The sequence below is a fragment of the Cyclopterus lumpus genome, chromosome 16 (assembly GCF_009769545.1).
Source record: "Cyclopterus lumpus isolate fCycLum1 chromosome 16, fCycLum1.pri, whole genome shotgun sequence".
Taxonomy (NCBI): domain Eukaryota; kingdom Metazoa; phylum Chordata; class Actinopteri; order Perciformes; family Cyclopteridae; genus Cyclopterus; species Cyclopterus lumpus.
Window position 1 is genome coordinate 10,066,330 of NC_046981.1, and position 27,214 is coordinate 10,093,543.

The window sequence follows — 27,214 nt, forward strand, 5'->3', positions numbered from 1 at the left end:
CCACGGCTATAGAAGCATCGTAGGAAAGACATTTTGATTTACAGTCTATGATGCAAACACATAACAAGGTAACAATTAGAAGAAAATAAATTAATCAATAATAAAACCAACCTGAGCCGATGGGAGCAACAAGACTTAACTACAGGCGGTATTCATGTACAGAGCACAGCAATAATCAAGTTTCTATTGATCGTTGTATTGTTTAATGAAACACAGTTCGTAATAATCAGTCATTTTTGTGTGCAGAGTTGTTGCTGTTAGCACTCATATTTATTTTTCCATCTTATTGTGCTGTTTCTTGAGGGACCGCAGAGCCTGTATGAGACGCAGAGTAAAAGTGTTTCCCCTTTATACCAGGAGGTGGCAGTATATAAGTATTTAAACCATTGATTTAGTTATATTAGCTTTTGTCTTTGATACTTATCTAGGTTATTGATACAGATGTATTTAATTCGGTTTATTGTATGTTCAATTTGCAACTTAGTTGTATACATAATGTATTTACAAACATCCCCTCCATGGAAGCGTGAGCATTGTTCATGAAGAAAGGCTGAGCCGCTCTCTGAGGTTCTGCAGAAGAAACAGAAGATTACATTTACGTCAGGTCACCTTTCTTCAATCGAGAAATACAACAAATGCAAGTGAATAATAGCAGCACAAACAGAACGGATGCTTATCTAACACAAATACATTTGAAGAGCATTCAAAAGGATGTTGTGTGTGCTTGACGTGACGTCACGGCGACTGTCAGCGCTAAGCCAATCAGCGTCCACCTCGCTGCGCCGCTCTGCAGGACGATACAGACGGAGGTCGCTCGGTGTTGAAGTCATGAACTTCAACAACTTCTGTTAAGGTGAGTCTGGATTTTGCTCTCCGCTCGCAGTTTGACAGTTAACCTCCAGAGGGCTTCCGGCTTGGCCGTTCACGTCTTGTTGAAGTCGACTTTGTCCAGTTTGACCACAGCCCGTGTGTGTAACTCAGACGCCTCTAGCTCCCGTTAGCATGTTGCTCTGACACTCTTCGTGTCCATCCGAGAGCCGACGTTAACGCCATAGTGTAATGTCTTCACCGGGGCACAGTCAGGGAGCTCCTGCTCTGGTGTTTTGAAGAGCAAGTTCGGTCACTGGCGTTAGCTTACGGGTTAATAGACCTGCTCTGCTACGAGCTACGGGAGGCTAGTTATGTCAACTGTGTTGCAGAGCTCCGAGCTGGACGGGCCCTCTGAGGTCCTTCTGACGCATACACCGTCTGCGTTTGGGAGGATGTGTGGCTGCTAACTCCAAACAAGAAGTCTCCCCCCAACCGGACCGACTCAAATGAGCGCTCATTAGCTGCAGACATACTTAGGTTATTAGCAGATTATTAGAGATGACGTGTCGCAACCTGGAACCAGTTCACGAGGTCACGATGATCAGAGAGCACATTTCTCAAGATCCAAATGTCAGGGCTGAGGTTGTTGCCAAAGCTATTTGCAGCCCTGCAGATCTATAGTTGGAGAGAAGAGAGCGGAGCCGCAGCTCAAGTCAGACGCCAGTCCTCTGGTGCTGCTGCTCAGCACAGGAAAGTGAACTGTGATGAAACTTGGGAATCAAAAGTCAGCTGCTGTACTTCTGCACGATGCTCTATAATATATATATGTAATAGGCTATGGCACCTCACAAAGTTACAATAATATGACCACTGCATTGGGGTGAGCATGCAAAAAGAAAATATTTATCGAGGAAATTTGCAAGATGCATTTCGGTTTCCTTTTAGAAGTGGACTCAGTTGTCTTAGTTATACCGAGCTGAAGCTAATAAGACAGTCCATATCCAACCTTCATGAAGGTAATAATGAAACTGTACACGAGACTCTTTGATTCAGCTGTGTGGCCATTTTGGGGGATAATGTTTGTGGTGTTTGTTGGAGAAATATTTGATTATATTTTGCCTACCCTCATTGGTATAAATGGGGTGAATAATAATAACGCAAACACCTGTCAGTATAAGGCAAGCCTACAAGCCGAAAGGACCATAATGTTGAACCTCTCTAAAACTGTATTAACAAAAACTGACCGTAACAACCTTCATGGAGGTAGGATCTATTTTGGGTTGTTTACACACCTAATCCTCACCTGTATTTTATGATTTGGAGATACTAATGTATGTACCTGCTACTAACTACCTGTCTGAACTTCTAAACCATAGCACATATGCTCTTTCCCTTTTAAACAATGCTTCATGGTGCTCTGTTCTCTGTAGATGAAAGCCTCTTTCAGCTGTTGCTTTATGAGCTCTCTATGTATGCCTCTTCAATAGGTGTGTGTATGTGCCTGCAGTGCACCTTCAGCCATGCCTGTGTCATCTCAGCTGCTCAGGGGTTTGCCCCGTGCTCAGGTCTTAGCCTCCAGTCTGTTACCATGCCAACAACACCATGCCCAGTTAGGACCTCACCGACCTGCTTCAAGATGGCCCCCTCGTATATGGCAGAGCCACCAGCAATCACGAAGTTACCAGACAACCACAGTGCTCCGCAGCTACATCCTCTCACCCCCACAGGTCAACTCTATTCTGAAAGCCAACGAGTACAGCTTCAAGGTTCGTGGGGACATTCATGCAAACAGAAAACCCATCTGGCCATCTCTACATTTATATTGTCTTCTGACCCCTTTTTTAATGTGGTCGTTCCAGGTGCCAGAGTTTGATGGGAAGAATGTGTCATCGGTGATGGGTTTTGAGAGTAATCAACTGCCGGCCAACGCTCCGATAGAAGACCGCCGAAGTGCGGCCACGTGCCTGCAGACGCGAGGAATGCTGCTGGGTGTGTTTGATGGCCATGCTGGCTGTGCCTGTGCACAGGTAAAGCCATCTACTTATAATCTAGTGTTAAATATACGGTTCAATAAAATCAGTGATCAGCCACTTTCTTCATATCTTATCACTACTCGCAATGTGCAGAAAAGTTATTTCATATTGACACATTCTTATAGAAAAAGGATGTTATTTTTAGTGTCAAGTGACTGTTTTGTTGGGTTTTATATGTTAAATTAGTCTGCAATCAATACATTTTCAAACATGGTGCATGCTTAGAAGAGCCCGAAGCACCAAGACATTAAGTTGTTAAATATAAGTTTGAGAAACATATTTTTATTATTTTCTTAATCTTTCTTTCCTTCAAATATTTTACACGCAAGTTTACATTTTTTGGTTATGAAAGCTTTTGCAGAAATTCAGCAATAGTAACACACCAATTAATACTTTCTAAATTGAGATGGAACTCACACATTTCATTACAAGATAACTTACTTGTTTAATATTACCCTAATCATTTCTCTATACCCTGTTGCATTGATGTCTTTTTTTTCCTGCCAGGCGCTCAGTGAGAGGTTGTTTTACTACATAGCAGTGTCTCTGCTGCCCCACAACACACTGTGTGAGCTGGAGGCAGCGGTGGAGAACGGCAGGGCCCTCAGTCCCATCCTGCAGTGGCACAAACACCCCAACGATTACTTCAGCAGGGAGGCTCAGACGCTCTACTTCAACAGCCTCAGGACCTACTGGCAGGAGCTGATAGATCTCACCAGGTGAGGACCAGGGAACACAAGAGGATACACGACAAAGCCAAGACAGCAGCACTGTTTCAAAAGGGTGTTCTTTGCTATTAGGTTTCTTGGCTTTTCCCGAACATTTTAAACTGAATTTCTGGTTTCTTATTTCATCTTCATCTGTACCTCGTAGCAACGCGCCCACACCAAACCCGTCGGTTGTTTTGCCGATAGTTCTTTTGTCTTTATCTGTTCTTGAACTCTGGCTTCCTCTCTATGTTTTACACATATTGCTCTTTTTCTCTGTTTTCAGCCCGGGGGAAATTCCAGACACCCGCGAGGCGTTGCTGAATGCCTTCAAGAGGCTGGACAATGACATTTCTCTGGAGGCTCAGGTAAGAACTGTGTGCTGTCTCAACATGAAACAGGGCTGCTGGTTCTTCGAAAAAGCATGTTGTATGAGAAAATCCCAAAGCAGATGTTTCTACATGTTTGCAGATGTAGGGCTTTTGCAGATTTACTCAGCAAATTAACTTATTGAAATATGCCCTTGGACCGCACTGCTGGGGATGAGTAGTCACCCCATTAAACTCAACCCCAAAGTCTAAGTCTGACTCAATTTATCAAAACTTTGAATGACAGTGTGTTTTTTCTCAAAGGCAGTGCATTGGCATTAAGCATCACACATGTTGCACACAATTTCCTTGCATGCCGTTATCTACATGTGCTATACTCTAGTTGAACCACTAGATGATCAAGCCCAAATTCAAGATAACATTTTAAACAGATGGTGCCAATGTTGTTACTGACTCCCGCTCATCGATATTCAGGTCATTACATTAGTTCCAAGTGCAGGACTTGAAGATACTTATTCAATATCAACGTTGCAACATGGCAGCAGTGCGACAAACTGAGAGCATCCATCATTTAAACTTGGATGCTTGGATTAAACATTTATTAAAGAACTCAGGTTTCCCTCTCCATGTAATTTAACCCACGTACCATATCCTGTCTGTAGACTCACGGTGTTATTCTGCCATGCAGGTTGGAGACCCGAATGCTTTCCTGCATTACTGGGTCCTGAGAGTGGCCTTTTCTGGAGCTACAGCCTGCGTGGCTCACGTCGATGGATCGGACCTGTAAGGAGGATTAAAAAAACATGCACACATTTGAACTAAACTGAAATGTCTCAGACTTGTTTTTTTGTCGTTCTGTTCCTGAAGGTTTATCGCCAATTCAGGAGACGCTCGGGCGGTGTTGGGTGTGCAGGAGGAGGATGGTTCATTCAGCGCTCACACACTCTCTAATGACCACAGCGCCCAGAACGAGGAGGAGATGGCTCGGATACGAGGTGAACACCCTCCATCAGAGAGGAAGACAGTTATACGACAGGTAATACACATACTCATCTGCACAATGTGGTTGTTATTGCAGCATTTATTAAAACCCGCTTTCCGTCATCTTCTTCTTGATCAGGACCGTTTGCTCGGCCTCCTCATGCCGTTACGTGCATTTGGGGATGTGAAGTTCAAGTGGAGTATTGAACTGCAGAAGGGTGTGATAGAGTCTGGACCTGATCAGCTCCATGAAAACGAGCACACCAAGTTCATCCCTCCAAACTACCACACGCCCCCCTACCTGACCGCCGAGCCTGAGATCACGTACCACAAGCTGCGGCCACAGGATCGCTTCATGGTATTTGTTTACAAAACACAGTGAAGCATGACACAATTTCCAAAAGGACATTTAGACTTTGATAATGAGACTGAATTACATTTCCGCATCAACCTTTTTTATTTTATTTCTTTTACAAATCTGAAAAGTACATACCGTCAACTTTCATCAATCTTTACAGCTGCGTGGATCTCATTCTTGGTTTTTTTGAGTTGCTGATCGGTATGAACATCCTTCCCACGTAGATGGGAAACATTAAGGGCACTGGGTGACCATAAACCTGCAACTTTTATGAGTCACACATAGTTAAATCTCAGGTTCAGATCATTTTCCATGTATTTTTCAATACATTTTCAGTGATGATCTTGCTGGTATGACAGATGGGGATCGTACCATACACCTAATGAATTCCTTTTTTCTTTTGAATTATATTTAACATTGTTTCCTGTACACCAATAACTGGCTTTAGTTTTTCAAAATTAGAGTCCCGTTTGCTTGGACTATTAACTGCCTCTGACTCTTTATAACCCTTTCAGTTTATTACACAATACTTTATTCCTCAACATCCCATTTATTTTTATACAACTCTCTCAACAATGCTCATTTCACTTATTAAACCATTGTGCCTATTCAGAGTTTAATCATAAAACAAGATTGCAAAAAGTCAACTTTAAAAACCTGTGAAAACCTTGATTCCGATCACTTCGTATTACAAAATGGAGCTCTTAGCTGATTAATGCGCTCTTCATGCTGGTGTTTGACCTGTTATGCTCATCTGATTTGCACTCTTTGTTACTAAAAAAGAATTATCCAGCTTTTAGGCTCATAATTGCATGTTGTTTAGCTCTGACTATTTTACTTCTCTGGTTGTTTTGAAAAGAAAACTCTATGACCTCTGCAGACTAAGGTTGTGTTTGTGAAAAATAAAAAAATCTGAATAGTCAATGAAGCTTGACAGACAGGCATGACAACTTATGCAAGTAACTTAACTTATTGGATGGAGCAATTGTGTGTTTTCTCAATCCAACTCTCCTCCGGCTTTCCCTGCAGGTGATTGCCTCTGATGGCCTCTGGGAGACCCTCCACAGACAGGAAGTGGTTCGTATTGTCGGGGAGTATTTAACAGGGGTGAACCAGCGTCAGCCCCTCAAAGTCGGAGGCTACAAGGTCACCCTGGGACAGATGCAGGGGCTGCTCGAAGAGAGGAAGGCTCGCGTGTCTTCGGCTTTCGAGGATCAGAACTCAGCGACCCACCTGATTCGTCACGCGGTGGGAAACAATGAATTTGGCACGGTTGACCACGAGAGGTTGTCGAAAATGCTGTCGCTGCCTGAGGAGCTGGCTCGCATGTATCGCGATGACATCACCATTATCATCTCTCAGTTCAACCCTCATGTGATTGGAGCACAGAGGCCAGAAGGGCAGTCCTGAGTTTTACAAAAGCCCTTCACTGTGGATACACACTTGTATAATTGTGTATATCTACACAAAGGCACACTCTGAGGACAAACAGGCCATACTAAGAAAATATCTGTCCAGCAGTCGGAAGAGTTGTTTTAACTTTACTTTAATTATATAAAGAATGTGTACGTTTGTATGCAGTGCAAGAGGAGACCCGGTTCCTCCATGAAGGTAAAAGATCTTCATTGGAGTGCCATATTTATAACATGCTGTATATGATGCCAATATCCATTCTCCGCATGGCTAAAAGGACACTGTTACAAACAGATGTGCCAAAAAAAGTAAACTTTCCTGAAAGTTTGCTGAAAAGACGGCGCAGTGTTGAAATGATCCAAAGAGGGTGAAGGTTGGGTCAGCAGGTCGTGGTTGGCACTGACTTGCTTCTCTTCCATGGACTCTAACTGTGCTGTTATACACTGTTTCTCTGCTCTTCCCAGGCACAATCAATCTTCCTTTCTAGGCGGCATCTGTTACGACTGGGGACTGTTGCATCTCTATGTTTTTACTCCTTTGTTTATGTCATTGTATGGTATATATTCTTAGTACTATCCAAACATACACCTTTACTGCATTTACACTTCAGTCTGTGAGTATTTAGATCATAATGTTCACTCCAGCGTACTCCAAGTACTGACTTTGAGCTCAAATGTGTTTACCCTCCATATTGAGTTAACAATTGCAGACTCTAAACTAAATTAAATAACTAAATTAAAGTTGAGAGATAACACTGATGGTGGCCCCAAGATACATTTCAGGAGTTGCGAAATTAAGATAGGGAAGAGAGAAAAATGTAACACAAAATGCATCTATTTAAATACAAACTGGATACCTCTAAAAACCTGAAACTATTTTAATAATTAAATGAACTTTTTTTCATTTTAAATATGTCACAAGCCTAAAAAGGCTGGCAACCACTGAGCTAGTGATTTGTTTTAATTTCTAATCTAATATGGTGGAGCAATATTTACAGACTGCAGAGTTTAACAGGTCATGCACTGTGCACCACTACAGGTAGACAGTAGAAGTAACAATTAAGTTAATTACTCTCCACTTACAGAAAACAGCACCACTTTGGTTAGTGACAGGGGAAGATGTAAAGTCAGTATGTCTGTTAGTGAACCTCAAAGAAGTTTGTAGTTTCTTTTCATTGTGGGAAGTTCATCTTGCATTGTTTTTGTCTGATAGGTCATTTGCAGTTTGGATTGGGTTGATGTTACTCATGACCGCAAAAGAAAATGCATAAACCCTCTCCTGATACTCTCCAGTTGAACACTAATGGATGTGGTCAAGTGTAAAACCCAAATACATAAGCAGAATGTACATTTTTTAAAAGCAGTTTGATTATTAAAGATTATTTATACAGTTCTTGCAGTATGTTACACAACTTATCTACAGTTGTATGTATAAATTGTAACTTATGTGGGTTACGTTTTGTATATGGAACAGTTTAATAAAACACTGAATACACACCACTTGTTACTTTGCTGTGTGTTTTGATTGACAGGCTGACAGGTGGTGACACACCAGCGTCCAGCTAACCCACAACCAGCTGGAAGGTGAGCCGGTCTCAGGTTGCAGGTGTGACGGCTTTTACTGTGACCTCGGCTGGTGAGTCAGTAGCCACGCATTTGAGATACTTCACTTGTGTATTTCCATTTTTCTCCTACTTTATACTTCCATTACACTACATTTCAGAGGTTGCCTGCTTTATTAAACAAGCAATACAAATCTGAGTATGTCCTCCACCACTAACCACGAACAATACAAACAACACTGACACAGTTGTCTGACCAGTTAACTGCCACTAGATGATGCTGCAGTATCACACAGTGTGGGGAGGTTTTAGCTAGGGCACACACAAGATCTGGGAAAATACATCAAACCCTGATGTAGGATTGAGAATATATTTATTTGCAAATAATACTTTTGTTTATTCATCACATTTCCATATCTGTCACAAATAAGAAACGTTACTTTCAGCCAGCAGCTCTTGTTGATTGTCATGTTGACATGTAAGCGTCCAGAACAACTGGTGTATCTGGTTTATTGGTGACATCCAGTCAGTTTACTGGAAATAAGCATAACATGTTGGTCAGCGCCTTGTTTCCGCTGCAGCAGTGATGTTTTTTTCCAGGACCAGTTCATGAAAGCGTGACTTTGTTAACAGAATTTGTTTACATGCTTCAACTTTTCCGTGGGTTAAAGACGAAGGATGTGTAATAAAAATCAGCCCACGTTAACCGTCTGTCACTGATATACAATATTGCAACAGAAGAGGGCTCAATGCCTAATGGTATTTTGCATTTACAGATTACAGAAGCTGTCTAGTTGTTTATATAGATCTACAAAATGTCAGACATAAATAAGAGGAAGGTTCCCTCTCGTGCACTGAACTCTAGTTGTGTATGAATGAAAAGGGCGGTTGAGGTAATAGGCAGGAATATCTATATAAGATAAAGTAATGAAAGTCTTTCATATGTTATAATAAAATAATATTAACATAAGGCAATATTGAACATTGGGAATAATTACATGTTGTATTATAAATTAGGATATTAATGTTATATCTTTTTTCTTTAGACATTTTCATATATATATATATTTATATATATATATATATATATATATATATATATATATTTGTGTGTGTGTGTTGTGGAAAGTGTTGCCGGGATACAGGCTAAGAGCGAGTGCAGATATAAACACCGGAGAGGCTCCATGTTGAGTTTGTCGTTATGAGGCTGTAGCTCAGTCCACTCCTCTGACACTCTTCTCCGTTTGGCTTTTGGAAGCTGCAGCAGGCCGTTCGATGACTCATCTTAAACACGCACACAGTCACTCACAAACGTGGCGCATTGATGCACGGTCATGGCAGCCCATGTGACAGCCACATTCAACTCTCACATGCATGCGTCAGTTTTCTGTGTGTGTTGCGGCGTCTTTGTGCTTCATAAAAGGCCACAATCATGCAATTCATCCTTTCAGCGCTGCTAATAATCTGCGGCCTGACTCCCACTGTCGAAGAGATGACTCAGAGCATCACTCTCTGCAGTACCTTGAGTGCTCAGCGACAGACTGGGAGGTCGGGAGGAAGGAAAAGACTAATTCAACAGTACTGAGTATATCCATCCATCCATCCATTTTCAATACCGCTTATCCTCATTAGGGTCGCGGGGGCGCTGGAGCCTATCCCAGCTGACATAGGGCGAAGGCAGGGGACACCCTGGACAGGCCGCCAGTCCATCGAGGGCACATGTAGGGACATACAACCATTCACTCTCACATTCACACCTATGGGCAATTTAGAGATCAATTAACCTGCAGCATGTCTTTGGACTGTGGGAGGAAGCCAGAGAGCCCGGAGAGAACCCACGCTGCCACGGGGAGAACATGCAAACTCCACACAGAAGGACCGCTCCGACCGGGAATTGAACCCGCGGCCCTCTTGCTGTGAGGCGACAGTGCTAGCCACTACACCACCGTGCAGCCCCAGTACTGAGTATAAGCACAGAGTAAATGTTTGTGAGAAATATGAGCAGAGAGAAAGTTATTTGTTACAAGGTGAGGTGTGAATGCATGTCTTTAATCACTTGCTACACCACAAGTCTGCTCTGACATGTACTTTACACACATGTACTCCACACACATGTACTGTACACACATGCACTGTAGAAGCATGCACTTTACACACATGTACTGTACACACATGTACTGTACACACATGCACTGTAGACACATGCACTCTACATGCATGTACTGTACACAAATGCACTGTAGAAGCATGCACTTTACACACATGTACTGTACACACATGTACTGTACACACATGCACTGTAGACACATGCACTCTACATGCATGTACTGTACACACATGCACTGTAGACGCATGCACTCTACATGCATGTACTGTACACACATGTACTGTACACACATGCAATGTAGACGCATGCACTTTATACACATGTACTGTAGACACATGCACTGTAGAAGCATGCACTTTACACACACGGTTCCCAGTTTCTTTGTTTATTGTAAAACAGCAGTGCGTGTTCCTTACAGTAGTTATTGTTAATTACATACAGTGATGTTCTGGGTTTAAGATGTTTCTTAAAGTTAAAGATATGTTCAGCTCTACCACAACATTCACGCAGAAGAGAATTACAACACAAAAGCTCTGGGCCAAAAACTAATTGAACTATGTGAGATGATTAAACTGCTAATGAAACAGCTTGAGTCTGGGAGAGAACTTCAAATAAAATACGTTAACAAGCTTTTATATATGCATGATTAGCATGGGGGCAATAATTACGTATGCACACCACTGATTAAGTAACTCTCTCTTGTACATAAAATAATGTTATAAAAACGTGTGTGTGCACATCTATCTATGTGAGATCTAATTTTTAGGTCCTAAGTAGGGGATACTTGGAAAATCCAGTAATCACTTGTGCCGGTAAAGATTTATTTATGAATGAACTTATTTTTATTGTTTATTTGGCAAGGCAAAGACAAAAGACTGTAAATGAGCTAGACCTAGCCTTGGATTGTTTCGTTAAGTTTCAAAAACACAATAATTCCGGTTAGGCATGACATTGCGTGACAGATGTCCTCACAAATATAAAAGTACAAATGTGTGTGTGTGTGTGTGTGTGTGTGTGTGTGTGTGTGTGTGTCTACATAATTGCGTTCCTCTCTTCTTCTTCAGTCTTTGTTGTCTTCTTCTTCCCTTTTTTTTGTTTGATCACTATGATGAACATAATTACTGCAACGAGACAAAAACAAAGTCAGCACCAACAAAACGCAATGATGACATCAGAATGTACAGTATGATGGATGCCGGCCGGTTCATGTGTGAGTTTGTTTTTCATTATTTGTCAGACTTACAGCAGAATCCCAGAGTGCCACCCAGGATACCGAGGGTGGGTCCGATCCCATAACCGAGGCTACGCTCAATTGGTGCGATGTAGCAGTAGCCGAGCTCTGTGCAGTTACAGACTCTCACTGTGACAGAGAGGAGAGAGCAACACACACATGTGTTGTTAGACTTGTATTAGTTAGTTAACCACTATCAACAACTAATCACTTATCACAACCCTTAAATATCTGTGTCTTTTCCTGCTAAAAGAAATAAAATGCAGGCTCTAAAAAACAAGCACAATCGATCTTCCTGAAGACATACAATTTAAAAATGATCTTAAAAAATAAACAGCTGGTCAAAAAATAGTACATTTGTAGGGGACTATTTTCAGCGGCGGATCAATACACATTTTGTGCCCTAGTAATTATTTACAGCAACAAGGTGATAAATGGCATTGACTCAAATTAAATGGCAGTGCCGGTTCATGGTAAGGGGTATATGTCACACATATACAGTTTGTTCTATGGCACAGAGGCATACACTATATCAGGATTTGGCTACAAAGACAACAATTAATTTAACCTTAAGGGTAAATTAATTGTTGTCTTTGGAGAATGAACTCACCCTCAAACTTGTGTGTGACTCCCATGCCTGCATTGTCTTTAATATTAATGGGGAGTGTAAAGGTTTTATCTTCTGTTGGGTTTTTCTTCAGGGTCAGTCTAGCTGTTGTACCTGCATGACATACACAAGGAAACAAGAACAATGTGATGATCTAAATATACAGCTCAGTCTCACACCATCGTTGGATAATCACTTCAGTTTGTTAGCGTACCGTCAATTCTTTCTAGTTTCCAATTGGGAGATTGCTTGACATGAGCGAAAGCGAAGGTGAAGGGCTCGGAGAAGGGTGCGCTGTCCATGTCCTGGGACTTGATGATGATAGGTTCAGGTTTCTTCACACAGATGAAGGCCTGGGTCTCCATCAGTTTGGGAACGTTGTCGTTCACATCCAGCAGCCTCACAGAAACGATGCGCTCAGACAGCTTTGATGGATTTTCTTCAGAGAGAAATGAAAAATGAAAAAGGCCTCGCTGATTCAACAGTTTGTTGAATAACGATAAACAATGGTCAGATTTTAAATGTCATGTACATAAACAAATATAAACTAAACCCTTTAATGTGTTTAGTTTAAAAGTGGTTAAATCTACTGATCAACAACACACAAAAAAACCTCTAATAAGCTACGAGAGTCTCGTATCTCACCCTTCTCAAACGCAGTGACGGTGACATCAAAAGTCTCTAGGGTTTCTCGGTCCAACTTGTCTCTGGTCTTGATCTCTCCTGTGGCAGCATCGATCTCCAGCCAGCCGCGAGTGTCACCGTTCATCTTAAAACTGCACCACACACCAGCAATCACACACAAAGACACACACGCGCACGCACACGCACGCAGAGCAGATATTAGAACTCATCATGACACATTGGGCTCTGGACTGAGGCCTGGGGGAATAACGGTAGTCAAAACAAATCAATAGTCTGTTTCGGGTTCATGTGATAGTCCGAACAGCAGCAGTAACGTTGAAAACAAAGCCAGAGCTGATCTAGCGGAACAATTCCTCCTCAGCTGTGTGTGTGTTTGAGTCTTCTATCGTACAGTACATCTTGTTAAAGCTTGGAAACTGAAGATGAACATGGACATAGGATACTTAGTGGGTGAAGTTTGTATTTGAGTACACACCTCGGCGCTGCTTTGGTAGTTACTACACCAAAAAACTAAAAATTACATATTACAAAATAATGGCATTAATAGCTCTGTGAGAGTGACGTTCCCTCAATTCTGTTTAAGATCCTTAGTTAGTGGTAATAATCCAAATGACGAGCTGCGGTAGGCAAAGTGCTGCGTGGGGAACATGGCGGTGCAACATGGCTGACACCGGGAAGAGGACCCGCTGTCTTTGTAAATATAAACGCCTCATTCTAAGCTAACGAAAACACTTAGTTTCATGTGATTGTACACTGAAAACATAGTTATGAATATCATATTTGTGATTTCTGCCAATCAATCATGTTACTTTAATTGTGTCTACATTATGTTTATTGTTTACTGTGCAATACCACAAATTGCAATAAAGTGTTCTAATGTCTAAAGTGGCCTTGGATGAACTGCACCTTAAAGTATAAGGCTGGAGTTATTCTATATTTCTACTGCTGTCAATAAATCCCATGAAAAGACCAAAACCAACATTGCATTAGTCCATCTTCTCTCATCCTGTGTGTGGCTCTCAGCTGAAGACCTACATCGTTAACAGCGGAATACCAATGTGTTTGATTCAAAAGGTAAAGGAAGAGATATCCGGCTTTGGGTATGCAGCCAATACACGTTTGAAGGATCAATTCATTTTTGGTTTTGGTATTTGTGTTTTATTTGCTTACTTTTGCATGTGTTCTCTTATTTCTCTGTGCGTAGGCTACCTTATCTCTTTGCCCTCTGGATCCTTCGCCTCCACAGTGAGCAGCACTGAGCCCTTGGTGGTGTTTTCAGGCACAGTCACATCCAGGATGTCCAGACTGAACTCTGGAGCCTCGTCTACGTCCGTGAGAGACACAGAGACGAAGGCCGTGGATTCGCTGCTGTACCCCAGACCCTCCATCAGCGGCTCTGGGTTACGAGCATCAATCTGGAGCTTGTAGGTTGCAGAGGACTCGAAGTCTAGAGGCTGTGAGGAGACAAGCAGGCTGGTTGAAAATGTGACTGTCACATATGTTTGCGCTGTAGTATACTCTCTGCTTATTTTTTATTTCTAATGTTTTTGTGATATTGCAAAACTATTTTGATATTAGATTAATTGGAGGATTTGCAGCTTTTTCATTTCATATCATTATGTATTTGACAACTTTTTGTTTTGGATTGTTGCTCAGACACAACAACTGAAATTTTTTAGACACCTTAAATGTATTAATACAAATAAATCAATAAACAATGTAAATAATCATTAGTTGCAACCCCATATAAGAGTATATCACATAAATAAATAAAAATACACTTTGTACGGTAAAGAGGGACCTTGAATGTTGAGTATATATGTATATATGACATAATCTGTGTATGTGGAATGGAGATAAGGCACCTTAACTATGACCAGATGGCCGACGCCTTTGCCGTCGCTTTCCACAGCAAAAAGTCCATCGTTGTCGCCAGCAGAGATTTGGAAGTCGATAAGGGAGCTGCCGCTGTCTGGATCATCAGCGTCTGTGGCTCTGATGCTCAGCACCGTGTGTCCCACGGGAGTGTCCTCTGCCAGAGAGTGACTGCCATACTGCACACAGACACAGAAACATGAAGAACACCAGCCGACAAGCACGAGGAAATCAGAGGCAGGAAGTGGTTTCCCACACTCACATCCTTCTTCTCGAACAGAGGCATCTCGTTGTTGACGTCGATGACCTTGACGACGACCTTACATTCTGTGCTGAAAACTTTTATACAAAAAAGTACTCAGAGTTAAAACGGACTCGCCTCTATTTACAGGTGTGTTGCATCATACAGTTTGCGTGCTACCTAGATCGGTGGACTCTGACGTTGAGGTTGTACATCTGCTGGTCTCTTCGCTGCAGCATGCGTAATGCCTGGATTGTTCCAGAAGCAGCGTCGATGGAGAAGGCGTTGGGTGAGGTCGGTGGATTTTGGGACAAGATTGTGTAAGTCAGCTGAGCGTTCAGTGTCCCGACTTGATCGTCATCATGGGCCAACAGTTGTCCAATTAGGCTGCCTGGAACCACGAGTATTATAAGAGGAAGAACAAAAACAGTTGTTGAATTTAAGGGATCTCCAGAGGTCTCTGAGGCTCTTTACAGGGAGAGTAAAAATCCTACTGTAGATGACTGGCGGTGCTGAATCAGAGGTGAGTACACACTATTGAGACACCTCCACAGGGATTGTGCAACATTTTTATGAGAGCAATATGTATACTTCAGAGTAAGATGTTTTAGCCTACATCTGATAGGCAAATAACTCAAATAAAGCAGGACTTAGATTTTGCAACCACTTTCCATGCATCGCTCACCATCTGCACTGTGGTAATAAAACAATAATATAACGTGCCAATATGCATAATAATCATTTTTTACTTTTGGTACTTTAAGTACATTGTAATGCTAATACCTTTGCACTTTTAATGCAAGATTTGGAGGGATCAAATTCAAAGCAGAAAGAATAGAGCTTTAAGAAAAATGTTGTCTAACCTTCGAACGCATGTCACAAGCTCTACGCCATGAACGTGTAACAATCACACACACATCTTACCTACAGGCTCGTCTTCCTGCACCTCAAAAACAATCTCCTCATCCCCACACACTGGGGCGTTGTCATTCACATCCTCCACCAAGACTTGGATCTCCATGGGTGGATCCACCTGTTTGTCATCGTTATCTACTGCAAACACCACCAGGATGTACTGAAACACAACCGACGCAAGTTCAAGAGCAATCCTGAGAAGTAAGTTGTTGTTTTTATATGGGATACAAGAGATATATTTAGCAAACCAAGCAGGTATTGTGTACCATTGCTTTATCTTCTCTGTCCAGCTCCTCTGTCAGATGTATTTCTCCATCTTCTGTGATCTGGAAGGGGAATTTGAGCTCTCGTTCTTTCTGCACTAACGAGTACACGGCGTTGGGCTCATTAGACTGGACCTGGATCCAAAAAGTGAGTAAAGAGGCCAGAGTAGGAAGGTTATTTACTGAATATAAAGGAGGTAAAGTGAGTGTGTGTATTGACATCCCATCACACCTTTGCGATGACCAGAGGGTACGTTTCCTTTAAGTTCTCTCTAACAGTTACAGGTCCGGGATTGACCCACAGGTTTTGCTGCACGACAATGTGCACTCTGGTGTTTCCACTCAGCGCGGTCTGCGAAGCTCCTCCCAGGTCCTGCACGCGCACAGTGAGGGTGTAGTCTGGGTCATCCAGGGGTTCCACATTCCTCCTCCTCGTTTCTGACAGCACAGAGAAACAAATGAAAGTTGCAATTTGAGCCGTTGTGCAGGCAAGAAAAAGAAAAAGGTTGGAGAGTGGAACATTAACAAAGCTATCAGTAGATCTCTAATTTTGGAAAGCTGAGTCGTGGCGGCTTAGCCACTCTCTCCGGCTGAACTCATCGACTCAACACCCAAAACGTTACACGAGTCACTAATCACTGGTCAGTTGTTTCTGGGTTACAATCTGTGTTTATCTACATTGACACCATCCGTCACTCTTACACACTCTGGCTTTTACACACCACACATCCCCTCTCTTAAGGTCACTACTTTTTAAAGATTTTAGAAACATACGTGTCAAAATAAACAAAAGTATGTGTGTGTGCAGTTGTGTGTGCCACAGTTCACACTGCAGATTAGAGGCTCTCAATTTATATGATGATATTTGATCCCGTTCTGCTGGATACAAACCTGCTCGCTCCACGCAGGTGAAGAAGGGGTTTTCTTCAAAGGGGATGTTCTGCACTGGACAGTAATCGTTGAACTTTGTCCTCAGAGCATCAATGCTCTGATCTTCTCCTCTGCCGTACTGGATGCCTTCTCTGGCTTTAAGCATCTGTGTCCCTGTCAAAGAACACAATACGTCGAATATTGTTCAGGAGGCTGTCAAACAGCTCACAGATGTAAACAGGCATCTTCAAACACAGTTTGTGCTCACACACACTCAAAGTAATCAGTGATCAGCATCACGCGACACATTTAGGCAATCCGCCTCCAACCAGCATTAATCTTGAGCACACGAGATGATCCGTGTAATCTGGATTTACAGTGGCACTATACGGACACATTAAAGGCAGAGATGGACAGATTATACACATTCCCGCAGACGGTGCACCTAGTTCTGACTCCTATCACCTGCTTCTGTGGTGGAGATCTCTCCAGTGTTGGGGTCGATCTGGAACAGGGGGATGTGCTGTTTGTTGGGGATCTGGCTGACCAGGCTGTAGGTCAGATGAGCGTTGGGAGTCTCTGGGTCGTCCTCATCCGACGCAAAGACGCGAGTAAATGGGATACCTTGAATAAAAAAGAAAACCGATGTTAAAGTCTCACCACAGTGAGAAGACAGCCTGAGTATGATTAAACAGATAAGTATAATGACTGGCTGTCAGTGAACTACATAGAATATACTGCTTAACCCATATGCATGGTGGGAATCATTTACAGGGCAGCCTAATTGTTTCCCCTTCATGTTAGTACATTGTCACTCTTTCTCAATCTCAGGCTCTTTCTTGAGCTATCACATTGACCATTAAGTCACCGTGTGATCTCTTTTTTAAAGTTAGCTCATTACTGCATCGTAATGCAGCTTTAAAAAAGGGAATTTGTTTCTGATTGATGCATCCAAGAAAGCCCCTGGATGCAGATGCATGGAGTGACACAATACACAGTCCTTAGGGATTTCACACAATTACACTGAGGTGGCACTAACGCACCAGAAATGCAGCCATGGGGTGGGGTAGAAGAACCGTGGTCCTTAGCCACATTTACTTTAAAGCAAAAGAGGTTACATTATTGTTGCTTGTGATGGATTGTATACTCTCAATAATAATACTTCTTAGGCCAGTGTCGACATTTTTATCACTGTGAGTTTTTTATTTTTGCATTAGAGGTGTTTCCTGTCTTTTTATGTATGCATAATACAAACCCTCTGGATTGTTTTCTCTGACAACAGCGGTGTAGATGCTCTGGTTGAAGAACGGAGCGTTGTTGTTGACGTCCAACACATGTATGGTCACATAAACTGGGTCATCCACAACTTCATCCTCTGCCAGTGCCTCAACCTGCCGCACACAGAAACACAAGTATGTATAAATACATGTGTTATTGCTGCTATATTGCTAAAGTCAGCTTTTCTGTGTGTGTATGAGAAGAGAGAGGACAACCTTACCATGATTATGTAATGGTCATTTCGAGACCAGTCCAGAGGCATCTCCAGGTAGAGCCACCCGTCCTTTGTAATCATAATGCCATCCTGACCTTCTCCACTCAACCTGAAATTATTAACTCCCGGATGGGTCACCTGAAACTATAGAGTGAAAGATTGGGAGGAGGGCAGAATTATGATATTAGACAATTACAGATGAATTTAAAGCCTTTTAACACCACACTCACCACAGACAAAGGGAAACAAAAGAAAATAGTTCAGTAGTTTTCAATTTTAGGGTCGGTGCCCTCCAAAAGAGTCACAAAATATATCTAAGGGGTCTTGAAAGCTGTGCTCCACACATTTATTTTTATTTTTGGACTTTTCGCTAATATTTTTGCTTTTTGTTAAATATTGAAGAATGTTTGTTCTGCGATTCAAACAATAATCAAAAATGAAACCATGTGACCAGTTTACCGGAGAAATGACTCTGGTGAAATTGCAAACAACTCATAGACAATTTGTTATCGTGCATTTTAAAGCCTATTGTGTGTTTTAATGTAAACCTTAATTTGAAAAGAAATGGCATAACAGCTATAGTTATGCATTTCTGTCAGACTAATGTAGTGGAGTAAAAGCTACAATATTTCTCTATTACATGTAAAAGAGCAAAACCAAAATGGAAATAAGTACAGTACAAGTACCTCCAAATTGTATTTAAATACAATACATGGAGTTTCCACCACCACTGGCATGCCTATAATACCTGATAGATGGCATATGGCACTGGTGTCCCCTCTGGCACATCCAGCTCTGTGTTCTCAAAGGGGCCCTTCTTCTCCTCTAGATCCTTCCCTCCAGCCTATCGGAGGCAGAGAAACAGAGGTCAGGCTGAGGTGGAATTGACCCTCTCACACTCACGCCCACATGTGCTCTTTCCACATTGGCTCTGTACTGTAGCTGAATGGGCGTTGAGGGCAGGTTTTTACTGCCCAGTTATTTATTTAACCAAAATGACATGACAAGTGGGCGAAATATTACATCTCACTGCAAGACAGGGGAGCAAAGTCCACAGACAAAGGATAAAAACACTTAGTGTGGTGACAATTTGCATTATACGTTAGTGTTTTAAATAAGTTACCTAAGGTTTCTTGCACACCTTCCTATGCTGTATCTTTGATATTTTCCTTGTGCAGGATGCTTTAAATACCATTACAAAGGTCTGCATGCATGCACTGCATATGCAACAAAAGTGTCCCATAAATTGTAATAATAAACACAAGCATCCTTTTACAGGTTGGTGTATTTTGCGCATTTACTGAATATGTATTGAAGGACAGGGGCAACATTTGGCAGTTATGTACTCACACTGCTCAACACGGAGTGGGAGCAACAACAGATTCATCATGGGTGTCATGATCACAGTCTGGAAGGAAGAGTAAGAGGAGGAGGAGGGGGGATATGAAATAATGGTGAAGAAAGGAGGTTGGGGATGCAGAGAGGTGACATAGGAGGAGGATTTAAATTACACATTTAAATTTTACAAGGCAAATTCACATCTTCACATTCACATCTCATGCTTGTAGGAATAATGAAAACTGATGTGGATTATTGTTACGTCGTCCTCTGGAAACAGTTACCCGACTGTGCCTCAGTACATTACTTTCTCAGCACAATGAGTTATTGATTCATGAAGACAAAGAAAAGCATGTCCTCTGTCTCTGGGTATCCACACATGTACAATGCTCTATGTGTGGCTCCACCCACACAGCCAGGTGACCCCCTCCCCCCAGCACACAGAAGAAACTGAAAGTCAGAGCTGACATGCAATGCCGGACTTGTGTCATATAACGCCGGTACCCAAAGGTCAATAAGAGACTTTAGAGCAGTCTCAGAGCTTAGAATAACAGAACCACCTTCATTGTGTGTTTGGATGTGTGGGTGTGGTTATTGCAAAAGAATGATAACAGACATATTTACTGTCTCTCTGACATCCAGAAGTTACACAATAGAGGAAATGATAATTTCATGAGTCAAACACTTTGAATCTTCACTGTGTCTCGAAGATGTTATAACGTGTTTTGTATTCGGATGACAGCTGAATGTACTGTTCGACAGTCCTGTGCAGACATTACCGTGACACTGCTTTGGATCAAATGCTTTTATGTCAAACAAGACTACTTAAAAACAAATATCAGGAGTGTATTGATAAGTTAACAGGTTGAAGGCAAAGAGAAGAGTAAAGTCAGCCGCCACAGAGAGTGAAGGGTGACATTGAGGCGTGGCTAATGACCTTTTGTAGCGCAGCACACTTTTAATGTCACTGCCCTGGAACACTTCTTGTTAACGAACACATATTTTACTTTAATTAGTATTTATGTCTGACAAATATCTCTGCTGACTGGCATATTTTAACTAACAAGCCATTGTTAGCATAACCAATTGACAGAGATCCACTTTGATTTAACTTGACTTCCAGAAGGAAAATATTCTGTGAATTGAATTATTAACTGTATTTGTATCCATAGGATTGATGGACAAAGTGACAAAGCCGTATGACACAATGACTTGCAGGCCTTTTCTTTGTCCTTTTAGCGCAATGACTCAATGACCTTTGTCAGTCTTCATGTCAGCTGCTATGACATCAAATATAATCTCCCATACATGTGATATCCCCCAGAAGCAAGGGACTGGCAACAATCCAGAAAGCCACGACGAAGGACAAGTTGGTTGTCAGGTATGCCAACACCTGACGCTAAGGCCCCTGCCAAAGTCAAGGTAAGATCAGAGCACTTTTACAACAAACTGAAAGCCCCCGAAACATCAAACGCAGCCTGTTCAAACCGACGGAGGCCGTCCATTTTATGTCCTAATTCACACGGCAAAATCTACTCCAAAGACTCAAAATTTCCTGAGCTCGAAGACAGAAAAGCGAGGAGACTTACCTTGCCGGAGAGATTGAGCGAGTCACTCCTCAGACCCCAGAGTGATCTGAGCAGGCCCATCCTTTTCTGGTCAAACGTTAACCAAGTGTTAACCAGCAATGTTTTATTGGATCTAATGATTGTCTAATCACCCGGCCCTCATTGGAGCTAGCCAATGGGGAGGAGCTGACGAGACAAGAAGACAAGAAGAACAGAGCAGTCCGTGGTACAGTACTGTAAAAGACAAATCCATTAAGACTTAATATTAGCTGCTGATTTGACATGAATCCTCATGCTTATACATTGAGTTCTGTTGGTGGGTCATTGTTGCAAAAACAAACCAGTTGAAGGAATCTCCCTTTAGTCAAGTGCTTTAGACTGTCATGTGTGTGAATTGTGAACAAAAAAGAGAACAAGGAGGGTAATAATGGGGTAAATGTATCTAGATATCTGCTGTTCGGGCGTGTAAGTTTCTAATTTCCCCTCAGACTTTAACCTATGCACCTCTGCACTGTTTCCTGTCAGATTTTCCATTAGTAGCAGTGCCTGATAAGGAGCTGTGTGTGTAGACAATAGGACTGACAGATTACACTGACAATCCATTGCATCATAAGAATGCAAACCTTTGGGGGTCAAGTGGTGTGTCAAGGCACCCACGCTAAAACCTGCAGGTGTGATTCCAGAAGTGTCTCTAAAATGTTCCATCACTATAAAGTGTACGAGTGAATGCCACAGAAATGTTTTCTCATAGAGTATTATCCTTTATCTTCACTATGACCCAACATCACATATGGCTGGGATTATCTTCTGAACAACCTGATGCACACCACCCCATCACCCTCGGCTGAGAGCAGTGAGCTTTAAAAGCTGCTCGGGAAACAAAGCAGAGATTTGTGTCAATCTGCAACAGTAGAAAAAAAGAAAGAAAAGGCCTGTGAGTGAGTCACCATTTCACAGCAGCGTTATTTAGCCAGAACCTGTGACTGCACTGTTGACTGTTCAGCGGATGAAGCCATTAATTCAGATGGAGGGGTCTCTGTTGTGTAAAGCATGGGTCAGTTCTGCTCCCTTGTGAGATATTCTAGCCGACGTGAATCAACACCATCTTGACACTGAACACACAAAACACACTTCCCAGGATCCTCTGAATGTTACCGTGGCAACATATTGTACCGCTGTTATTACAAAACTGAGTTTTGGATAAGGACAGACAGTGTCTGGGCATGATGTTCGGTGTCACACTGCGACCCCAGATCTCTGATCGGGTCCCTGAACACTGTGATCAATCCGCTGATATCCACCTCCACTGCAGGAGACGAAAGGAGTTTCTAAAAGTTCAACTTTAATGACTCATCACAATTGTGTTCTGGTTTGCATAAGTGTTTCTCTTTTGTGTCACAGCTGAGTCATCCATGGTCATATCTCATTAGTCAGGTTGAGTTGACAGACAAAAGGCAACATGTTTTTTTCCCCTCAAATTGGATGAAGTAACTTCATTTTAAAAGAGCAACATTGAAACATACAAGTAGCAACATACAACACATAATCATTTATTTATTTACAGTCAGTGCAAAATACAACACATAAAAAGTAGAGAGAGTCCAAACTAAAATGTTTATCATCATACTTGATCATCAATAGCTTACAACTAGTAACCTTAGCACTTGGGGAATCTGCAGATGACAAATTAGGGAGGAATGAGAGCAACATGCAGAGTAAAGACTCAAATTAATGTAGTCTGTTGAAAACACAAGAACATAACATCCTTCTCTCCGTTTCCATCAGTTGATTTCTAACCTCCAAAGTTTATGCCACAACAGACACAACGAGTCTTTGCAACCGGAAACATCACTTCATCAGCTGATTGTCCGGTCAGTTACCGAGGGCTGAGCTCAGTCCACGTAGTCTGGTTGAGACTGCAACATGTGGATGGCAGTGCAGGAAGGATGCACACACCTCTCATGTACACCAGGCTGCCTCAGTGGGAACACATCCAACCCTCAGAAGCAGGCGTCCACAAATTCTGATCTCCAGGCCGTAACTTGTTCAGCTGCTCCAAGCTTTTGCGTACAGTTAAAAACAAGTGTTTGTCATGTTTTCTACAACACAGAGAGATCATGACAGGGACTTAGACTTCAGCCAGAATGCCACACTGGATTGTTCTTGGCCATCACCTTGTCGAGGAAGCGTTTGGCCTTCATAGGAAGGCTCTCGGCGGCGTGTGTGACAGTGTGGGTGCCGGCGACGCCTGTTGGCTGCCTTGGAGTCTCGGCGTAGACGCAGCTGTCGCACCATGCCGTGAAAAGCTTCCCAAACGTTGTGCTGCATGGCGGCTGAGGTTTCGATAAACTTGCAGTCGAACACAGCTGCACAGTCTCGACCCTCTGAAACAGAAAGGCAATGATCAGTACTTCTATCTGAGTAAAACCAGTGAACAGTGCTCATGACACACAGGAGTCGTGTGTCCTCACCGCTGACTGACACCTCTCTGCGTCGCACCAGGTCACACTTGTTCCCCACCAGGATGATCGGTGTGTGCTGCGCGGGGCGGAAACGCCGCAGGGTAATCCGGAGCTGGGAGGCTCGCAGGAATGAGGCCCGGTCAGTTACAGAGTACAGCAACAGGTAGGCATCGCCGGTCCCTGCATGTAGTGCTCCTGAGCACACTCGTGGCCAGTCTGCAAACACAAAACAGTTCAATGAAGGATTTACATGCACAACATGTGCAGTGGGCCCTGCTGTCATTTACACACGTCAACGCAGCTGCGTTTCATCTCACCTCTGCATCCCATGTGTCAAGCAGAGTTATAGTTGCAGGCTCTCCATCCACTTCAATTTCCTTTTCACACACGTCATCTGCAATTATAGACATAACAATAACACGTTTACAATTGTAAAAGTATAGACTTATAATGATATGGATAGTATGAACACTGCTTTCCACCAAAATGGCTATAACATTAGAGGACAAACAAGTGCTAAAACAGAGAGTATAGTGACCTTTCGAGATTTTATGAATTTATGATAATATGCAAGTGTTGTCATTTGTTTTATAGGGATTTAGTTGGTTTGTATTCATCTAAAAATGAATAATACAAATATCAGTTGAAGTTTCCCTTTTTTCTGACCTCCACGCAGCTCGCAGTCGTCGCTGTCCATGCTGTCCGCTGCCCCGGCGAAGATGCTGGCGAAGGCTGTTTTGCCGACCCCGCTGGCCCCTAACAGCAGCACCCGGTACGGTCTCCCGGGTTTCCGAGGGCTCCCCGGCAGAGTCGGTGGAGATGACCGAGTCTGAGGACGACCAGCTCCCGCGGCTCCCGTCCGACTTCCCCGGCGTAGCTGGTGCAGGGACTTGGAGCGGGAGATGCAAGCGTGGACCCGGGCCTGGAGCAGGTGGCTGCCCGGGTCGCAGATGCTCCACCGGTGGAGCTCCGTCTGCAGGCGGAGGCTGTGCCGGCGCACGCTGGACATCATGATGCCGGTGACACAATTAGGAGGAACTGGATTAACGGATGGAAACGGGATTATTCGCGAAGCGATGCTCTTTTTGGTAAAAACAACAAAAAACGAGTCGATTTCTTCCTTAAAAGTCGCTTTTGCAGCTTCTTATCCGCTTCAGATCATAAACATCCTTTAGATTCACGTCAGAATACAGCTGTGCAATACAGTAAATGATTGCAAATAATTGACTAAACTCTTTCAAATATTGACCCGAGTTCAGATCAGACGTGAAACCCGAAATGAATGATAGTCGAGAAGTCCGAGAAATACAAAAAACATTTGGCTGGTAAAAGGGAGAGCGACATTTACAGCTGGTGTCTTCTCCCTGTGTCTGCTGCAGTCTGATCAGTCATCTCCATCTGTAACGCTCAGATGGAGTTTCCCTCCTGTATATAGGAGGAGGAGGAGGAGGAGGAGGAGGAGGAGGAGGAGGAGAGGGGCGGGTGTTGTGGCACAAGTGGAGCACCAGTGTTGACTGTGATGTGGCATGTTATTGTTCATGGGCTTCTGTTTGGCTTGTATTTACACAATGGGGTTCTTGTGCAACAGGAACATACAAAATCAATTTGAACAAACACACTGACGATATCTGGATGAGGTTTCTGAGGGATGACGCTGCTGTGCGACGCACTTAAAGTGGAATTATGGAACTTTTGAGAGAAGAAAATAACACCCGTTTCCTCTTAGATATGAACATTTGACCAACAGTGTTTTGCAGCCTATAAAAAGCTGTTGTAGTCGTGTTCATCTTTTTAAAGTTGAACATGTGTTGAGTAAAACAAGTGAACTTTGTCTGTTGTTTGGTCTTTGATAAAGGGCGCACGTGTTTGTTTTCCCCTTCATGCAGACTGTTCTGCCCACATCCCAACTGCCTGTCTGACCTTATTAGACTTATCAGGGTTTGTTTTACATCAAGTGAAAGCTGGAAAGAAAGAGGTCACTTCACGCTCAGCTCCCATCAATAGCCATCACCATGACTCTGCCAGTCTGCAGCCAACTCTTAGCCCCCCCCCCCCCCCCCCCATCCTGGTTGTGCTCCAGCACTTAACAAGGATTTAATGTTGCCCAATCATCTGTCAGGCAGACGAGATCAGGGCTGTAATACACAGCTGCAGGTCTCGCGGATGAAGCCACAACCGGATCCAGAAGTCCTGAAAAACAACAGCCGAAAAAAAGCAGCATATAATCCCACAATTACTGTAATAACTCTCGTGCTCTCACATGGAGGGCTTTGGCAAATGAAAGTCTGATGATCGTGTGTTGAGAGTGATGTTATGTGATGCAGGATGTCTCCGGACAGTTGTGTATGTTGCGAGATGGATCATTAACAAAATACCAACTGGTGGTTTCCAACCATTAACAAAATGCTGGTGCTGCTGGCAGTAGATCTCCTGCTTATGTGCTAAGCCTCTTCTCAAAGCTTTTATTCTGTCACGCTTGATGGAAAGCTATGTTTAGATACTCTGTGACACTGAAAACACACCACAGAAGACATTGTTTTCACTCCCAACATTCACAGAATTACACGTAAGAAATCATCCATACTTGTGTTTTGTTGTTTAATGTAAAACTCACTTATCAGTGTTGAGGTTGCATCTTTTATCTTTCACTTTACATTTAGTTTGCCACTGCTTTCTTCACTTTGAGCAAGAGATAGTTTTGTGAATTAAAATAGCCATACGGAAAAAAGTACCATTTCATGGTATTTGCCATTTTTACGTCAAAGTAGAGTTCAAGATGGAAAGATGGAGAGTTCAAAATAGTATCTTAAAATAATTGATACTTTCTTTATTGGCCCAAGATGTAATGTAGCATGTGTGTTAATCATCCGTCAGGTTGGACAGGCAGCAGCAGGGATTTGGATCGGTTTTCCACATTGGCACCTGCACAGAACTCATTTTTAAATAAATTGAATTAAGAGATATAAATGACAGAATAATTCATATACAAACTCAATCAGCATCCAATCAGCCTCTAATTTGAGCGGATGGAAAGTAGATGCAGGTTCCCCTCAGCTTGTGTTGACATTAGAAATAGGCTGGAACTAAAGACTATTATGAGTATTGTTTATCAATTAATTGTTTGTGCATTTTTACTATTTTCTGATATTTACTATTTTCAAAGCCGAAGGTGATTGCATCACATTATTTTCTTATTTGACCACACCTAAAGATATTCTATTTCCTGTCTTAGGATGAATAAATGCAGCAGATTCCTAAAATTGGAAGCTCTACGTTGGGAAAATGTGGCAGTTTTACTTTGATAAAATACTTGAAAGATTGATCATCAAAATCATTTTATTTTGTGACTTATCCATTAATAGACTAATGTTTCGCAGCTCTAGGTTGAAATAAAAAACCCACCTCCAA

At 42.5% G+C, this 27,214-nt stretch overlaps 3 protein-coding genes and 1 long non-coding RNA gene across 4 annotated transcripts; 2 read left to right on the forward strand and 2 right to left on the reverse strand.

The window, feature by feature from the left end:
- Positions 1-767: 767 nt before the first annotated feature.
- Positions 768-8,130, forward strand: pdp1 (pyruvate dehyrogenase phosphatase catalytic subunit 1). Its single transcript, XM_034553529.1, has 9 exons — positions 768-853; positions 2,298-2,576; positions 2,670-2,837; positions 3,351-3,562; positions 3,837-3,918; positions 4,568-4,662; positions 4,747-4,915; positions 5,000-5,218; positions 6,248-8,130. Exons 2-9 carry the CDS (start codon positions 2,331-2,333, stop codon positions 6,626-6,628), a joined length of 1,572 nt encoding a protein of 523 aa, XP_034409420.1. The 5' UTR covers positions 768-853; positions 2,298-2,330; the 3' UTR covers positions 6,629-8,130.
- A 2,407-nt stretch (positions 8,131-10,537) lies between these two features.
- Positions 10,538-21,457, reverse strand: cdh17 (cadherin 17, LI cadherin (liver-intestine)). The gene is given in 20 exon segments (XM_034554266.1): positions 10,538-11,420; positions 11,543-11,659; positions 12,141-12,251; positions 12,352-12,576; positions 12,783-12,913; positions 13,992-14,236; positions 14,648-14,836; positions 14,920-14,996; positions 15,065-15,289; positions 15,823-15,973; positions 16,080-16,211; positions 16,309-16,514; positions 16,968-17,120; positions 17,412-17,570; positions 18,202-18,337; positions 18,445-18,582; positions 19,187-19,282; positions 19,498-19,511; positions 19,801-19,846; positions 21,366-21,457. Coding segments are annotated over 20 exon segments (2,700 nt in total). The 5' UTR covers positions 21,426-21,457; the 3' UTR covers positions 10,538-11,331.
- LOC117745740 lies at positions 21,090-24,558 on the forward strand. Its single transcript, XR_004611267.1, has 3 exons — positions 21,090-21,198; positions 23,847-23,969; positions 24,483-24,558. It is a non-coding gene; the product is annotated as an uncharacterized LOC117745740 (long non-coding RNA).
- gem (GTP binding protein overexpressed in skeletal muscle) lies at positions 22,879-25,188 on the reverse strand. The gene is given in 11 exon segments (XM_034554265.1): positions 22,879-23,467; positions 23,469-23,497; positions 23,500-23,557; positions 23,559-23,728; positions 23,816-23,984; positions 23,987-24,022; positions 24,124-24,200; positions 24,473-24,593; positions 24,595-24,684; positions 24,687-24,844; positions 25,155-25,188. Coding segments are annotated over 10 exon segments (906 nt in total). The 5' UTR covers positions 24,819-24,844; positions 25,155-25,188; the 3' UTR covers positions 22,879-23,443.
- Between the last annotated feature and the right edge of the window lie 2,026 nt (positions 25,189-27,214).

Bases quoted from the DNA above. Each gene is read 5' to 3' on its own strand.
- pdp1 (XM_034553529.1), top strand. From the start codon at position 2,331: ATGCCTGTGTCATCTCAGCTGCTCAGGGGTTTGCCCCGTGCTCAGGTC. The intron at 2,577-2,669 runs GTTCGTGGGGAC...TGGTCGTTCCAG, and splicing joins CCAACGAGTACAGCTTCAAG to GTGCCAGAGTTTGATGGGAA. The intron at 5,219-6,247 runs GTATTTGTTTAC...CTTTCCCTGCAG, and splicing joins GGCCACAGGATCGCTTCATG to GTGATTGCCTCTGATGGCCT.